This window comes from Periophthalmus magnuspinnatus, chromosome 19 (assembly GCF_009829125.3).
Source record: "Periophthalmus magnuspinnatus isolate fPerMag1 chromosome 19, fPerMag1.2.pri, whole genome shotgun sequence".
NCBI lineage: Eukaryota > Metazoa > Chordata > Actinopteri > Gobiiformes > Gobiidae > Periophthalmus > Periophthalmus magnuspinnatus.
Window position 1 is genome coordinate 28,452,580 of NC_047144.1, and position 19,259 is coordinate 28,471,838.

The 19,259-nt window shown below is 38.1% G+C and overlaps 1 protein-coding gene across 2 annotated transcripts in view; it reads left to right on the top strand.

The window, feature by feature from the left end:
• Nucleotides 1-19,259, top strand: part of caskin2 (CASK interacting protein 2) — a 95,816-nt gene that overhangs the window by 65,947 nt on the left and 10,610 nt on the right. Inside the window, exons 8-14 of one of the 2 annotated variants that reach the window (XM_033985256.2) lie at nucleotides 1,218-1,326; nucleotides 2,157-2,265; nucleotides 3,387-3,481; nucleotides 6,488-6,605; nucleotides 10,704-10,832; nucleotides 12,764-12,885; nucleotides 13,456-13,531. In XM_033985256.2, the coding sequence (XP_033841147.1) occupies nucleotides 1,218-1,326; nucleotides 2,157-2,265; nucleotides 3,387-3,481; nucleotides 6,488-6,605; nucleotides 10,704-10,832; nucleotides 12,764-12,885; nucleotides 13,456-13,531 (758 nt within the window). The remainder of the gene's footprint in view (nucleotides 1-1,217; nucleotides 1,327-2,156; nucleotides 2,266-3,386; nucleotides 3,482-6,487; nucleotides 6,606-10,703; nucleotides 10,833-12,763; nucleotides 12,886-13,455; nucleotides 13,532-19,259) is intronic. The other variant, XM_055229771.1, reaches the window with a different exon arrangement.

Below are 19,259 nucleotides of genomic sequence, written 5' to 3' on the forward strand. Positions count from 1 at the left end.
TTGATACCCTGCTTTTGTGAAGCAGTGATATGCAGATTTGGCCTAGTTTAGCCCAGTGACGTCCTGAGCTGTGCGGATGTAGCGTGAGTAGTGCTGCAGGCAGGTTATTGATTCACATTGTTAGCTGTGACCTATTGGTACTTGTGTTGGTGACTGCACATGAAATTCAACTGTAAAATGTATGTTTTACTGTTTAAAACTTTAAATGGGCACCGTCTAACTTTTCTGGTGATGGATTCGTCATCTTCTTGGCTCAGCGGAGATGTTATTGCTTTGCACAAGCATAATGTTTCACAATATTGCATCAAACTAACTATTTAGCATTTCTTCAATTGTAGGTGTGTAAAAGATGCATTCTTAGAGGGAGTGTGATCGCCTCTCCACAGATCTGACCTATAATTTTGCCTAGTGTTATCACCTGTTTACCTGTGTGATAAGTTTAATGCCATCCTGTGGAACATTCCAGGCAATGCAATAACAGACCCTGCTGTAGAAAAGTTCCCTTAGATCCTGTTTTGAGCATGTTTTCAATTATACATCACATTTAATTAAAATGTCTGAGTAAAATGTAAACAAGATTGATAGAAACAGAAGAGGAGTGTGCATACTTGAGTTAATTCCTTCCAGCAGTTGCTCTGTAGTATTTACTCCTCCTAAATAAGTTTACTTGTTGACAGTGGTGGGTAGAGTAGCCAAAAATTTCACTCAAGTCGACGTACAAAGTAGTGCTCCAAGAAATGACTCAAGTATCATAAAAAACAAAAAAAAAAGTATTTGCAAAAACGACTAGTCAAGTAAAAGTAACTTTAAGAGTAACTGTGCAGATACAAGTGAATATAATTGGAAGGACAAAGGAACAAGAAACACATATGTTCACATAATTTCACATTGTCAACGTAAAACTTTGTATGCTTATAGACTTACTCACAGTGGAGAGAATAACCAAAACTTTTACTCAATTAAGAGTAATTTTACTTGAATAAAAAATATGATTCAAGTAGGAGTAAAAACTTAGTCTGAAAAGTACAATGTCTTAAAAAAGTTACCGAGTACTAAACCACCTCTGAATGTGGATGCGTACAGGCGGAGCAGGGAGGGGCTGCGTGGGCGGGGGAGGGAGTGGCGGAGGGGGCTAATCACATGTTACCGAAGGCTCAGTAAATCGATGCTTTTACCCAAGGGCCTACAATATGTTTTCTGGTTGTGTTTTGCTGTAGGTTGCTGCTCAAAGCTGGTATCGACATCAACAGAGCCACAAAAGCAGGCACGTCACTGCATGAGGCCGCCCTCTACGGGAAGACAGAGGTGGTGCGGCTGCTGCTTGATGTAAGTTAAAATAGAACTAAATACTAAATATACTTTTTTTCCCCTACTAAACTCTGTGTATTGTGTTTTAAACAAGACATATTGTGCTTTTATCTGCTATATCGTTATAATCTATGACACCCATGGATCATTATGTTATAATTTGGATGTTTTAAATCACAACATTGATCTAAAATGACTACGTGTTAAGAAACTGTGAAGTCTAGTCTGAGCTGGCATTGCCATGACTGTCATCACAACAAAGAGCCCTGAAGCTGTCCGCACCTCTGATGGATAGCTGCACACCACACTAATGAGCAACGTGAATTTGTGAAGTACGTGCAGAGCAGTGGGCATGTACCAGTGGCGGTGAAAACGGTGGTTGATTGGCGCAATGACATCTTGGATATAGGAGAATAAAGCTGGCTCAAACTTGCATGAATCACTCTAAAACTTCAAGAGGGTAAATGAGAAGGGGAAACAACTATAGTCTGCTTAAGGAAAGGCAGGGCAAGTTTATTTGTGTAGCATAATTTGTACACATTCAAAGTGCTGTACAGAATAAGAAAAACATTAAATGACATGAATGACATTAATGGTTTAAAGTTAGTTTTAAATACTAGGTCTGCTTTCATCATACTGTCCACAGTTCCTAGTCCTTTTTGGTAATCTTACTGGAATCTAGGTAAATTTGCAACTTGGTGATCAAAAACTGAGTGTGTGCTGCCTCCAGTGGCCTCTGCAATTGCAAGTAATGCGTGACATTGCTCTGAGGTCTGAACTCTGACCTCCTAAGATCCTTCTGCAAGAACAAAAAAAATATTAACTGTCTTTTTCTTTCTTGTGTGCAGGCAGGCATCAACGTCAACATGCGCAACACTTACAACCAGACAGCTCTGGATATCGTCAACCAATTCACAACGTCTACAGCCAGCAGGGAGATCAAGCAGCTGCTCAGGGGTCAGTGAGCTCTTAAGGGTTAAAGGTCCTACACACAAAATTGACTCTTGAGCTTTGAGCCATGTTACAATGTTGTTACACCATCAAAACATACCTGGAGGCAAGGCAAGACAAGGCAGGGTTTGTACACAAGGTAATTCAAAGTGCTTTACAGAATAAGAAAGACATTAAAATCACAATACAACAAATCAAAACTTAAATAATCACAAACAATCATCATAGAATTAACATTAAAGGAGCAAAGTGCAGAATAAAAACCTTTCAGTCGTATGCACAGCTAAACAGAACTTTTTGAGTCTGGATTTAAACATTGTCAAAGTAGAGGCCTGTCTCACATCTTCAGGATGACTGTTCTAGGTTTTAGCTGCATAAAACTGAAACACTGATTCCCCATGGTTAGTCCTGACTCTGGGCACCAGCAGGAGGCCGGTCCCTGAAGTCCACAGAGTGTGAGATGGTTCATGTGGCTCAGTGTGGGAGATGTACTTTGGTGCTGGTCCATAGAGAGACTTGTTCTCAAGCAGAGCTGCTTTAAAGTCTATTCTCTGAGCCACAGGAGCCAGAGACCTGAGCCACAGGACACATCTGTGAAGTACTTCCTGGTTCTAGTCAGGACCTGAGCAGCAGTGTTCTGGATGTACTGTTCTGTCTTAACACTTGTTTGGAAAGGCCAGCGAGCAGCCCTTAACAGTATGATTTTGTGTTTTGTTTCATCCGCACATGTCTGAGTAACCCTTTATTATTAGTCTGTCTACATCTTCATTTTGTTCAGTAGATATTGGCAAGTGCAGGGCTGAAATTATCCAAATGATTCTACTGAAGGTGGAGTTTAAAACACAGTGGAGCTTTTCCTGTATTACCACATGACATCACAAGGTGGAACAGTTTTCAGTTTGAGAGAAGAATAAATATGCAGGGTTTGTGTGTTAAACATGTGTGAGGGAAATAAACCACAGCTCTTGGTATGTTTTTGATGAGGAAACATTATAACATAGACAAGAAAATAACATAATACGGGCCCTTTAAACTTGGCCATACGTTTACACGTGTGATTCTGGGATTTAGTAGCGTTCACAGTTCCACATTCATTTCTGGTTTGTATTTTATTTGTTTGTGTGCAGAGGCGTCCAGCTCTCTCCAGGTGCGAGCTGTGAAGGACTACTGGAACCTCCACGATCCCACGGCCCTTAACCTCAGAGCGGGGGACATTGTTTTGGTACACAATTTTTATTTGTATATTTGTATAAACAATCCATCTCTGGGCAGAAATGGAGGTGTAAGGTACCACCCAAGGTATCAAATCAAAACAAACAAAACAACAGGGATAATCAGAGTAGGCTAATAGCAGTGATATCACTCATTAGGGGTTTGAACGATCAAAATAAAATGTAAAATATTAGATACAGTTCACACCTTAGAGTAGTTAGATGGACTTAACTAATAACAGATACTCATTGGTCTCCTAGGGTGTGCTCCTCATTTCAGACAGATATTTAAGGCTGTAACCAGAACCCTGTCAAAACAAAAATGTATTCTCTTGTCTAGTCTATTCACCTCTAGTTTAGGAAATAATTAGTCCTTTAGATGAGGGGCTGTAGTATTTCTTCTTTTACAATAGACTTCAAAGCAGGATATGGTGTATTGTATTTACACAGTCCTGCAGCTAACTTTATATCCCAGAATGAGAGCCTAGATATGGGTCATATTTGGAATGTGAGATGAGGGATAGGCAAATCTGATTTCCCCTGGTGCCCTGCTCTGGCAAAATGCAGATTTTGCTCCACATTCTTAGACTAAAGGGAGGGAAACTGACAACACAACTGGGGAGAGCTAAAGTCAAGGGATAGTCAACAACTTTTGATGCTTTAAAGGTGTAAACTTTTTTCGTGAGCACTTGCTTCTCTCCATGCAGATGCTGGAACACTTGGATTGTTTCACAGTATGAATATTGGATTTAATAAATTTCTTAATTAATTATTGCTAAGAATTACCTTGAATAACATGCATTCTTGATGTGAGTAGGGTCACCTCTTCACAGATCTGATGTGTAGCTTAATGCTACAATGTGAAACATTCCAAGCAATAACATCGCCATGGAAACAGGCACCATAAAAACCTGATAACTGTGATATTAGTACACATTACCAGATATACAAGCATTTTACATTTAGGTTTACATTTTGGTTTCATTTAGTTAGGCTGGCTCTTTATGATCAGATTAGTCTTGTCCTGATACTAAAATTTGGAACATGATATAGATACCCATTACTGATTCTGAAGGTGATAATAAAAAATAATAGCAGAATGTGATTTTTCACATTAAATTGTAGTATTTTCTTTTACAGTCCCATGTGTCTTATATCTGTGTAATCCCTCAGTTGTCCAGTAGGTTCATAGTGTGTGTAAACTAGTCTATGTGTCTTGTTGTGATGCAGCTCCATCATTCTAAAGCTATTGAGGAAATGTTAATTTATGTCCTGTGACATACATGCTCAAACGAGAGTGGGACTTTTTTGTACTGAAACATGCTCAAACGAGAATGGGATTTTTATAGTATCAATACTCAAATGAATATCTAGTTTGAATACTAGTTTTAGTATTGACTAGTAGCTGATTTTCGATACTTTAGACAACCCTATAACATAATAATCTTGACATCCCGCTCTTCAGACCTTATCAGCCCTTCTCTGTGTATAGCTGAGTACTGTCCACGCTCACAGCAGAAGCCACATGCACAGACTCGCCCCAGTCCCTCTCTTATTAACCCCTCGTTTGCTCTCCCCTCCACACACTCCCTCAGACAGACTGTGGATGCTTTGGTACAAGTCAATGTGACACATCTCCTGTCTGAACATGTCCTCTGATTTTGTCTTTTTGTCCTCTGCAGCGTTGTGGTAACTCAAAGTGTTTTCACAGCTCCTTGGCTCTGCTCCACCATTTCAAAAACATGCCCGGAGGAGTCGGATTGAAGATAAACAGCACATACCTTCCACTTTATGCAGAATACTTTCGTCAAGTAGAGCTGTCAAAAGTGTCAGATACTAATCAATACTAAAACTAGTATCGAAACCAGATATTAATTTGAGTATTGATTCTAAAAAAGTCCCAAACCTTTCATGAATATCTTTAGACTGATCTTGAGCTGTATCAGAACAGAAGTATAAGACACACAGACTGGTATACACCCAATGACGACTGAGGGATTACACAGACAGACAGACTAAAATGAAGAAAGTACTTCATTTTAGTATTGAAAATAGTCAAATTTAATTTTTTTTTTTTATTATTTTTTTAGATTTTTTAATTGTGTTATTTGAGTCACTATTGAATATCAAGTCTATTCCTTAGTATCGAAATCGACAAGACTACGTGATAGTAAACTGTCAATCTTTATACCATAATAAAAATTAAACCACGATAGAGCAGAATTCCCACTGTTAAATTTTTTCGGAAGACTAAACATGGAAGTTTATTGTGTTTTCATTTTTAATAAGCTTAGGCAACAGTTACAAAAGTACATTTAAAGGGCCTGTATCTGATTACACATGTATGTTGGCAAAATGTGTCTTGCCCCGTACAGATATATTGCATAAGCAGCTCTTGGGTTAAAATAAGTTTGCTCTGCATTTTATTGTCTGATAATTAAAAAGTTCACAATTAGCATGCTCGTTGTTGTTAGCTCGCAGTAAAGCTAACAACAACTAGCATGCTCTGGCCTCTGAGAGTTGTGAAAAGTGCTTATAAATCAATTGTGATGAATAATTAGGATGCTAAGTAAGTGAGGAATATCTTTGGACCACTGCGAACTGTTTACAGTGAACTAGCTGTTTTTCACATTTTTATAAAAATCAGGTACAGTACTTTTAACTGTTTCTAAATCAGCTTCACAAAACAATTATATTTATAGACTCAGAATAACTTACCCAACCTTAGTACCTCATTTATTTATTACATAGTTTAAGTGGGGGGTCCACCCTCTGGCTGTCTCTATGAAAAACATTGGCTCATTTATACATGAACGGGCTTGCCTCTCCTGTAACTGACCTGTAACTTGGCCTGGTGGCATCATCTGATTTTCTCCATGGAGACAGAGATAAGCTTAATTCCATACTATGGAGGTGGAGCATTCTAGGTTAAACGGTAACATCTCTAAAGAGACAACAACAAACAAACAAAACAAAAATTCAGCACAAAATCTAAACTTTAACATTTGTTTGGTCAGGTGCTGGAGCAGCCCTCAGACGGCCGCTGGAAAGGTCACATCCATGATCCCCAGCGTGGGACAGACCGGGTGGGCTTCTTCCCTCCATCTGTGGTGGAGGTCCTGAGCAAGAGAACAGGTACAGCCCCCCCTAAACCTACAAGCCCTTATAAACCCCAGGGTTTGCTCGTACCGACACTGTGGTAACACTTAAGTTTACAGATCGCATATTAAATGCTCTCTGTGTGGACACAGGTCAGTTAGTTAGTTGTTACTAATGTTTTATGCTGTGTCTATTAAGCACTTCTTAGTGCATTGTAAGGTAAGAAGTGTATGTACGCACATCACGTGTGTGTATGTGTGTGTACGTACACACATCACACGTGTGTGTGGGGGTGTGTGTGTATGTATACACACATCACACATGTATGTATGTGTGTGTGTGTATGTACACACATCACACACGTGTGTGTGTATGTGTGTATGTACACACATATGTCTATGTGTGTACACACATCACACATGTATGTATGTGTGTATGTACACACACACATGTATGTATGTATGTGTGCCTATGTACACACATTACACATGTATGAATGTGTGTGTATGTACACACATTACTGATGCTAGGCTACTACAGCGAACATAAAAGTGAGAGCGTTTCGATCAGTGGAAACTGTGTCACTTAATTAGATGCAGTTTGGGAGTAAGTGGGCCCTCTTTGTCTCTTAAAATAGTTAATAACTAAATAGTTGTTAAAGCTACCATCTGTAATTAGACTGGCTGAATGGGCCCTGTTTTTATTCTCACACACTTTGGCTTTGGACAGAAGAGCAGAAGAGCACAGCCTGAACAAAGGGCAAGTGAGGAAAAGGAGAGGAGCCAGGGAAGAGGGGAACAGGTTTCACATCTGCCATCTACTGGTGAAAAAACTCGAATAAACTTACAGATGGTAGCTTTAAATACAGTTATACACTCATACAGAATAAAACATTACTAAGTACTTAATAAACACTAACACAGATCACATTAACTACTCAGTATGCATATTACTACAAGTTAACTGAATAATATGTGGTCCTGGTAACTCTTAACTTTATTCACGATGAAAACAAAATTCATCAAGAATGATTCTGGCTGAACAATATCTCTAACTCTTAACTCTAACTCCTTAATTAAGTAGTTACTAAGTGTGAATCATTCTTAATAAAACTATTTGCTCATTATGAATTAAGTCTTTCTTAAGTCTTTAAATAGTACATTTATTATGAAGTTGAACCATGTTTTATTTTATTTATTTTCATGGTGGTATCAAAATCGTGGTTCTGAGGCGTTCAGGGCCCCTCTGACACTTGTCGTTGTGCAGGGTGTGCCTCTAGCCTGGTGTCACTGTTTTGACTTAACCCTGGACGATAACAGATTGCACACAGGGCTGGGCGTGTTTTGCAGCTCACAGCCAAAACCATGAAAGCACAGTCCTGTCCTCACACTCCATTCGCACCGAGGCAAACTGTGCTCCGCAGTAATAGGATTAGCACGTCCAGATTGAAGTGTCAGCTCAGTGCTAAAGCCCTCTCCAAACGAGGAACTAGCAAGACAGCAAAACATGTGAACTACAGTCAGGATCTAGGCTTCACATATATCACATTTCTCACTCTTCAATTATATAAAACATAATAGTCGTGTTTTAATAATAGTAATTGTTATCTGAACTGCACAGACTCTAAAACGGAGAGGTAACTTCAAAATAAAATGATTCAAGCAATAGTAATTTAAAGAGTAAATGTCGGGATGTAACATTTGATTTAGAATATAAAGTTAAAGTAATTTGAAGGATTAAACATTAAATAATGGAAAAAAAATCTGGTATTTTCGAAGGGTAGACACAAAAATTGAGACACACTTAATCATATCTGAAGGAGCAATGCAAGAACGTGACATAAAGCTTTTGTTACTTGTAGACTTACTCACAGTGGGAAGAGTAATCGCAACTTTTACTTAAGTAAGAGTACTGTTACTTCAATTAAAAAATAAATAAAATACTCAAGTAGAAGTGAAAGTATCCTGCGAGAAAAGTACTTTAAAAGGTGGATTGTCATTAAAAAGTTACTCAAGTAAATGTAACGACCTACCTCTGCTAAAACACATATGAAAAGATATTTTTATAACAAAGACAGTGGCATTATCAATTCAAGTTGTCAGAAAATAATTCACTATTCTTAGATCTGCATCAATAATACACTATGTTCATATAGTGTATTTATAAGTCTACAATCACTGTGTTGTAACCTTTATTTGGTCAATAATGTATCTAAAAAGACTCATGTAAAACAGAGATAAACGTCTGACTAGCTGATTACTACTTTAGTTGCAGCCCTAGATATCCAAGCCAGATTCAGACTGTACCATTCAATCACATTTCTTTATTTTTGTGACACATGTGAAATGAAGGAGCTCATTGGTCACCTGTCATTTTGAATAAAATCTAATTTCTTTCACCTCAGTTTAGTTTAGAATTTAATGTTTCGCTCATTGGTTCTGCAGAAATCCACAATGTTTTTCTGTCCTTGGTAGTATTTTTTTTTCCTTTATTTTTTCCTCATAAGCAGCCATATTTGTTTAGATACACCATGGACAGATGTTTTTGTAGAGAGAGAGAACCAGTCTCAATTCTAGGCTAATTCAGAAATACTTCAGTAGGATCGTGGATAACTAAAATTATATGGTAGGTGGTATTGAAATGCATTACTTTATCTATCATTACTATTGAACATAAATATATTAGCGGCAAAAGCGGCAAGAATATTCAGTGGTTATGCTACTAAATCTAGATGTTTTTTTTGTTTTTTTTTTATAATTTTGTGGCTCTGCTACCAATGTTTCTGTGTAGACTCTGCACAACTGATTGGGCGACTGGTGGATCTGCTGAAAAAAAAAAAAAAGAAAAAAAAAAAGAAAGTACAGTTCAACATTACTGGCTATTCTGTTCAAAAAAAGTCTATCGAGAATTATATATTTTTCACAGAGTAACGCTGGCCCTATTCTAATTCTATAAGCAGAAATAATACGATAAAATACATTTTAAAGCAGACCTATTCTGCAAAATCAACTTTTTGAAGCTTTTAACCATATTATTGTTGTTTACCCCTCACCATTTACTCACCCACAGTTGTATTTGGAGTTATTTGTGCACGTTTGAGCACTCTTTAATCACTTATTTTTAAGACGCCATATTGCCAATTTAACTTTGTTTTCACCACCACCGGTACACGCCCACTGCTCAGTACTTACATCATTCTCCAATTTTATTTTCTTAACCTTATTACGGTCGATGCCATCGTCACCGATAGAGTGCAGTTGTGGACTTTCCATTTCCGTAACTCCACAGCCAGTTGTGCTATCATGTAAAGTCAAACAGCATCTCAGAGCAGAGGCATGAGGCTCTATAAATATTTTACTGTCATTACGGTAATCTGCCTACGTTGTCCCTCGAAGATGCCTAATTAGAGCGCAGGTGCCGCATGGTTGTGTGAAAAAATGCAGTACATTCTGATACTTCCTTTGACATGTTTTTTATGGCTAAAAAGAATAAAAGTCTAGGCGAGCTATACTGGTCTATAATGTGCTCAGTCATTAAAGGGTTAAACGGTAATACATGTATGATTCGGCAGTGTTGCATAGTCATTTCGGTGCTTTGTTGTTTTTTTTTAATCTACGGCTTGCTAGTGTAATGTGCAGCTATCCATAAAAAGGCCCGACAATGTTACGGCTCTTTGTTGTGATGGCATTTATGGCAACTTCAGCTCCCACTGGGCACCGTAGTTGTCTAAGGCAAAGGTCAGCAGACTTTGAAATTGGTAGAGCTGTTGAACTGAATGGGTTCAAGACACACCTTTATATAAAGCAACATAGAGTAACTTTCTGGAGGTGCCGGGTGATGTACTGCCTCCAGACTAAACATGAGTCAGGTTTGTGAAGATGCAAGCCTGCTAACAGTTTTTTGGGCATTAAAAACACCTAAAATTTGGAAGGATTTACAGTGTCAGTGACTGTATTGGCAAAAGTGGTAACAGTATTCAATTACATATGCAGATAAATAATTCTGCATTGATTGTGTGGCTGTGTAGGGTGACTTCCACACATTTGAACATGGCCCTTCTAGTCTTTAACCTGCTCCCACCCACACTCATGCATGCTCACCGGGCCTCTCTGCTCCACTCATGCATGTCTCCAGGGGCCACTCTCTCCCACCAAGCCTCCTTGTCCTGCCAGAGACCCCCATCCTGCAGAGCTCATCCCACCTCCGGCCCTGGCCCCGCCCCTCAGACCGATGACTCATACCCGGCACCCTGTGATCCAGCAGGTACTCAAACTCAAACCTCAAATCGCTTTCACTTTTCTCTTTTATCCAGTGATTTCCCTCTTTTTGCTCTGTGCTAAAGTGATGTTTTTTCCGGAGGTGGGTAAAGTAGGCAAAAATTGTACTCGAAAGTATGAGTAACGTTACTTCAATATAATATACATATAAAATAATGCTCAAGTAGAAGTACAATGTAATGCTCCAAGAAATTACATAAGAATTAAAAAAGTATTTGGGAAAGAGTAACTGTCAGAACGCCTGATTTATAATTTAAAGTTCAATTTAAATTTTAAGTAAATGTAATTGGAAGGACAAAAATGAAATAATACACAAAATTGGATATTTTCAAAGGATAGACACAAAAATTACTAAATCATATCTGCAGGAGCAGTGCAAGAAACATGTTCAAATCATTTCATGTTGTCAAAATAATGCTTGTGTCACATGAAGACACAGTGGGAAGAGTAACAGTAAGAGTACTGTTACTTCAATAAAAATATTACTCAACTAGGAGTAGAAGTATACTGATAAAAAAGTACTCTGAAATGTACAATTTACTGTACTAAAAAAAGTTACTTGGGTAAATGTAACTGAGTAAATGTAACTTAGTACTGCCCACCTCTGTAACTTTTCTCTATGATGTCATTACTTTGCTGGAATGTTACACAGTAGAGCATTAAACTCATCTACCTTGCATTTTTTATTATTTATTTTATTTTTATTTTTCTGGGAAGGGTCAGCTGCATGTTTTTTTCATGGTAGATATGTAGTAAGATAGATATGTGTCATGTCATTCAGTTGAAGATTCCAGGCAAAGCATTAGCACTTCCATAAAGATAAGCAGTGTAAATCCTTCATTACAAAAGTTGCATATTAAAGCTTTAAATGCATTATGTCAGCAATAAAATGACAAATCCATAGCAGTCTGTACTGTACTGTGCTTAGTGGACACAAGTGTATACTGTCTATTAGGTGCTCCTCTGTGCCCTCCTGCTAGTCCCCCTCAGGACGTGTGGGTTCTCAGGACTCCTCCCTCTGGTAAGCCCCACCCCCTGGCCTTGGTAAGCCTGTGTGATCCCAAAGCGTAACCCCTGGCTTCTGATGCTTAAGCCCCGCCCCTCTAGTCCTGGTAACCCTGTGTGGTCCCAATGCTGAAAACCCGCCCCCTACCCTGGTAACTTTGTGTGGTCCCAAAGTATAACACCTGCCCCCCTGACACTTAAGCTCCGCCTCTGTCCCTAGCAATCCCGTGTGGTCCCAATGCATAAGCTCCACCCCTGGCCCTAGTAACTCTGGGTGGTCCCAACACTTAAGCCCCGCCTTGTGACCCTGTTTGAACCTGTAATCCAGTTCTATTATGTTCATGCAGATATTACACTGAAAACCTTTAAAGATCGAGTGCAGGACCCAGAGACATGAACCCTCAAGTCCAGTCTGATTATGCTTCCCTTGTAGGGAGTATTATACCTCTGATGATAAAGGCCAAGTTAACAAGGACTGAGCTGGCAATGTGGGTCTGGCATATACAGGTCAGAAAGGCAATTTCTCCATCAATTGTAATTGGGCTTATCTTCAAAATGTCAGTGACATAGTTTCCGACCCTTTTGCATTAGGGTCAAAAGTATTAAAATTCAGATAATCAAAACTAAAACTACTAAAATCAAAACTAGTTTTAGTACTAGTACTAGTAACAAGTATTAATATTGCAAAAAATCATATTAACAGGACAAAACTAGTATAAGATCTCATGGTACTATTATGAAAATTACAATCTATTACTGAAAAAGGACATTGTTATCATCATTGTGGCATTATAATCAGTATCGAGTATTGATATTGATATTTTTGTACCAATACGTTGTGACAACATTTTGCATGGATACTTATTCCACCATACTTTTTCCCCATACTCTTTTGTCTTGTGTGTGCACCAGGGGACCGGAGCAGTGTGGGCAGTGGGGAGTCTGTGGGCAGTAGTCGCAGTGCGGGTAGTGGACAGAGCACTGAGAGTGGACCCAAGCCCAACGCAGCCCAACGCCACAATGACACGGCCAAGGTGGGAACCCATCACGCAGAGGTGCTAGAGGAGGCAGTTATTGGACTCAAGGAAAATGACTGTGAAAATGGCATTGCTCAACTAGAAATAGAAAGTAGTGATGGTGGTACAAGAAGTAAAAAAAAAAAAAAGGATTTGGGGAAACTATTAAACAATTAATATGGCTATGGGTAACTATCTGAGAGTAATATCTGCATTAAAAACATGCCTGAAGAGGTTTTAGATGTCATCCAGGCATGTTTGCAGTAATGTAGTGATCTCTCCTGAGCCCTTTTTGAACTGTCCTTACTGGTAGCTGTATAAAAAGACACAAAAATGTTCAAATAATTTCATATTGTCAACATAAAGCTTTTGTCACCTGTAGACATACTCACATTTACTCAAGTAAGAGTACTGTTACAATGTACAAAACATTATTCAAGTAGAGTAAAAGTATAGGGTTTGAAAACTACTCTGAGAAGTACAACCGTATTAAAAAGCCACTCATGGAAATGTACTTGATTAAATGTAACTTGAACACCTTGCTTTGCTGTGTGATCTGTGAGCTTACTGTTGCTCTCCTGTGTGCAGATGGCTCCCTCTTCTGGAGAGTCTGGAGACCACATTCACTTAGCAAAAACAGATGAAGTGGTAGAGGGATCGGCAGGTTTGTACCATATCAAATGCATGTATGTTTTATTCTGTGATTAATATTATTGAAAACGTATTGATAACATGTAAAAATAAATACATTTTAATTAGCCTTTATTGAGGATGAACTTGATTGAAGTAGTTATTAAGCCTGAATCATTTATAAAAGAACTGGATGTAAAATTTCGATTTGAAATTTCATAAACATGACCTATCTGTGTTCCTAGACACACAGTAGACATGTTCAAATCCAGCTTTTACTCATAACAATTGTAATACTGATTTATTCATGATGACAAAAGCATTGGACATGATGTCCCATTTAATTATGTGATAGTTTGGTTGTTTGTTTCTTGATTATCCAAACAGAGAGCAGAATGAGCCTCACATGAGTCTCATTTGTGTTGCCAGTTTCAATGCTGAGATCCAGTTGGTTTAAACTTAAAAGGACTCTCTCTCATCTAAATCATCACTATCTAAACCCCAGCACCTGCAGCCAATCATGAATCAGTGCTAGTGCAGCCTGTGCAGCTCAGTGAGTGAATTTCTGGAGGTTGTGAGCTTTCACATGAGGCATGGTCCATGTACTGAGGATGAGATAAACTTGTATATGTCCTCTGTCTGCAGGTTAAGGCATAATGTAATACCATTTTTAAAACTGTAAGAGTTCCTACTACATACAGTTCCTTTAATAAAAAATGTGCTCATTATAAATTAAATGTGCACGATGCAACTTCTAGTAGAGGATATTTGCTATATATATTTTTAATCATATTTAATAATAGATTAATAATAGAATAATTAGAATAATATGGCATTTAAATTAACTTTAACCAGGTGACTCCGTCAGGCAAAGTTGTAAGTCAGATCTGTGGAGAAATAGATAATTTTGAATGTCTCAAGTCTTGTTTAAGTTAAGCGTCTCTGGGGACTTCCTAGTATATATATATATATATATATATATATATATATATATATATATATATATATATATATATATATATATATATATATATATATATATATATATATATATATATATATGCCCTGGAATAATGAAAATATTTTATAAAATCACAATTCATTTATATTTCATTTATGTCTTAGTTTCTGGTGAAATCATATATTCTTTGCTTTGACACAAGATATTCAGACTGTATCAAAACAGAATAGTTGTATAATAAATTTTTTGTTGCTCCTTTGTTGTGAGGGCCAGCCAGAGGAAATGAAAGCAGATACTTACCTCACCTGGACCAAGAAACTAATAAAACCAAGCACGCAGCTGGCAAATGAACACACCACTATATGAATCAGCAGTGCAGTGTGGGGACAAAAGAAAATTCAAATTATGTTTTACATGAATAATCAGTTAACACTGCATATTTTGAACCCATCCAGAAGCATTAACATTTGACAGGACATAGGAACTCATAAAGAGGAGGTATTACACAAAATTTACTTTGCTTCCACACAACAATTCTCCATAAAGCGGGATGCAAAACAATACACTACAACTTCACAAACCTGATGTGATGTGCAGTAGTTTCATTTGCAGGATACACACTGATTATGTTGTGATACAGGAGGGTAAAATGGACTCAGAGCGCCAAAAATGAAACTGAAACTAATTTAATATTTTAATATGTTGTTTTCAGCGACTACAGTATAGCATTTTCAAAACAATAAAAGGTGACATGGGCAACTACATATGTTATGTGCTATAGTTAATACCACATAGAAGTATAATTCAAAGAGCATGCACACTAAGACTCAGGTGACAGTTCCCACCATAAGGTAGTTCAATGGACTTAACAGATACTGAGGAACTCTCTTGAATTTAATTTTCTTTTACAATCCTTCCTGGGAGCGCTCTTGCATTTCCACAAACCTGACTCTTATTTGCCCTGGAGAAGGGCCTTCTCTTGCTTGTGGTTTTAACTGTCTATGGAATCATGCAGGTGATGTGACACCTCCAGAAAGTGCCATATTGTTGCTTTAAGTAGCAGTACTGAAGCTTAAACTGAAAGCTATGCACCCTGCTTGCAGCCCTAGTAGCGTGCATAGGTTGACTCTGAGACAGCCTGATTTGATGTTGGATAAACAGTGACCTCAGGGTGAAAGAGGGAGGGATCAGAGAGAGAGAGAGAGGGAGAGAAAGAAGCATTTGGCATGGCATTCATTTTGAAATGTGTGGAGCAGAGCCTAAGTATGTTTTGGTTTTCATTCCTAAAGGGTAAGTCACTATATTTTTCTCAGACTGTTGTTGATGTTCTAGAGCTGGACAATTTTGGATTTAGTGGTATTGGCATTGTGATAACATGCGCGATTTAGTTGTTTTAAAATTAATGTTCGTTACACAGCAAAACTTGTAACATTTAAGAAGACTGAAATCTGAACTGCTTAACCAATCCAAGAATCCTGTGCTTTACAGATCATGTTTGTAGAAGTCTAAACTACAGGGTTAACAGCTTATATACAGAATAAGGCAAGGTATTACTTCACTATTGCATTAACTTAAAGCTGCACTGTGTAACTTGTGACACTATCTGCTCCTTATAGATTTATTGGAGTTGTCTACAACTTTAGTATCTCTATGGAGACAAACAGGTGATGTTATCAGGCCATGTTAGAGGACAGATGTGTGAAGATGCAAACTCATACACAAGAAGAATACATGCGTTTGATTAGATTTTTCAGCAATAAAAACACTGTACTAATGAAGACATTACAGACTAGGATGTAACATGGACAAGAAAAGTTATACATTTGAGCTGCAAGATTAACCACAATTCAGTCGAAACAGCACCTTAAATGGATGCAATTAGCAAATCACAAAGGCTACAAAATCCCCTGTCTTATTCTGCAAAGAAAACTGCAGATCTGTACAAACATGTTTTCAGTTTCATGTATTAGTTTGTCAGTTCATATTTCAGTGTTTTTGTCAGTTCTTCTGGATGTGTTTAAAATCTGAACTTTGAACTAGGGTTGTCAAAAGTATTGGAAATCAGACACTACTAATCAATACTAAAACTAGTATCAAAACTAGATACTCATTTGAGCAGGTATCCATACTAAAAAGTTACATTAACAGGACAGAAATGAACCTTTCCTGAATAGCTTTAGTATGATTTTAAGCTGTATCAGACCACATAGACTAGTATACACTCATGGACCACTATGGAACCTACCTGGACGAATGAGGGATTACACAGATATAAGGCACATGGTAATGTAAAAGGAAATAATATGATTTAATGTTAAAAATCACATTCCGTTGTCTAAAAAAAGAGTATTCTTATCCTCGTGGTGCAGAATTAGTATTGCCTATCAAGTCTTTTGCTTAGTACAGAATTGCAGTTTGAAATACTAGTATCGTGACAGCACTACTTTGAACACAATTGTATTATTAAAACATGGATGAACACAAATCAAAATGTATTTGCAATGCTTTTTAGAAAATCACAGTAAGATATTTATCCTAAACCATTTATCATACACTGCACCTACAGTTTATGGCAACAAATTCATTGAAGAAAATATAGTTATTTGTCAGTATGTCTGGATGTTAAAATGTGGTTTAATAGTTAGTATAGTATATCTGTTCCAGTGTATCATATCAGCTGATATCGATTTAAATTATTTGATATCAATACTTGATACACATATTCGATGCCGATTTTTTTTTTTTTTTTTTTTTTTTTGCGCTCCCCATTCTCTGAGTGCTCTTTTTGAACAAACTACTGAATCAAAATAGAAATAGACAATTGTTATATTATAGTATTGTAATAGCTCAGTAATTGTAGTGATACATGTTCTTGTTCTATCCCTGTTGTGTCAGGACGGGGCACTGGGGATGTTTTATTTTAAATTCCCCCCTGTGGGAATTTAAGGGCTTCAGTGAGGTGGGGCTCACGCACCTGGTTGAGGTTCGCTCCCGCTGCCTGCCCCTGATACGACAGGAGGCTGCAGATAAAGAGGTCCAAGCCATGTTGGAGGCCAGTATAATTGAACCATCTGATAGCCCATGGGTGTCAGCTGTGGTCATGATCCTAAGAATAAAGAGCCCAAGATGGAGGTTCTGTGTGGACTACAGGCCATTAAACTAGGTAACAAGGAAGGACTGCTATCCCCTTCCACGTGTAGGTGAGACCTTAGATTTAGTGGTGGGATCATCATGGTTCTCATCATTGAATTTACGTAGTGGCTATTGGCAGGTCCCTCTCACCCCTGAATTGAGACAAAAAGACTGCATTCAGCACTGGCAGGGGGAATTGGCAGTTCAAGGTCCTTAGTTTTGTGTTATACAATGCCCCAGGACCATCTGAGAGACTTATGGATCACATTCTTGCTAATGTTTCCCGTTAGGAGTGCTTAGTGGCTTCCTTGTGGCTGGTACTGGGGAGGATCGTGGCTGTGGGATTAAAGTTGCACCCAGATAAGTGCCACTTCATGCAGTGGGACGTGGAGTTCAACTGAAAGTCAATATTAAATATAAAAATAATGTAAGTTTATAGTTCATAGATGTCTGCAGTCCAGACAGACGTTTCCTGGTGTCCTTGCTGTTCCACACTGTTGTTTAATCCATAAACTCATGGAGGAGTGCGTCTCACAGTAGGGTGCATATCTGCCTCACTATTTAACAGATATTTCATGGCCTTTGTCTTATTTTCTCTGCTAAAGTGGTAGCACTGCTGCGTGGCATGTAAACAAGCAGCGCCGTGTGATGGCGTCACCGGGCCGTGGCTTGGTTCGGTTGTGCAGGTGTGAGTGTGGGCCATTGAACCCTACACATTCATGCTTAAGCACGGCACAGCTCAAAATACCTAGCCTGAGGAAACCCCTAGAGAATAGTTATGAGTATATACGATTATATTATGTTCTATCACTGTGCCACACTAAACTCATGTGGGAGGGAGTGCTTGTGGACAGTTGTCGGTTCCGCGGGCAGAGTACAGGTTATCAGGGGCTGAGCCAAACCTCTACATGAATTGGTTCATAGTTGAACAGTAACATTAGGCCGGGCAGGTGCGTGGAGCCTCATTAAAATGCAAAATGTGGTTACCACAGTCACTTCAGCCCTTGTGCGGTGTGATTGATCATCGGTATTGCAATATTGTGGTTACCGTGACAGCTCTGTGCATACCAGTATCCATCTCAGACACCAGCCAATATGACAAAGTACAAATTAGCTAAAACATCATAAGTAAAGATTTCTACAACAAGCTATAATTTGCATGTTGTTATGTCCAGCTCAGAAATATGCAAGCATGCTTCACTGGGGCCATTAAAATCCAACAACGGTTGTGAAACAGAGAATTTCTTTTTTTTTTTTTTAAATTGTACATTTTGTTGAAAAATCACCATGACCATGACCAACATTTTATTTAAAATATAATTGATAACCTTATTATTGCTTTTATTGTGTTTTGTGTCTTTTGGTGAAGTTTGAAGTATTTTTGATGAAAACTGTTGGAGGAGATGTCAAATGAATTTTACATGTCCTCAAATGGCCTATTTTTGATGCAAGTTTAATTTGTCTACGATGACATTTTTCTGGCATTGCTCCCATTGGGGCAATGTAAATCAATTTTTGAGGTGGTGCTACTGAGTCGTCTTTCAATATTTTTTCTCGGGGTCTTCACTCAAAATTTGAGCTCACTTAAACTCTAATTTTCTATACCACTTAATTGTCTATATATTATTGTTTACTGCTTGATTTTTGCAATTTTCCGTAATAATTGTAC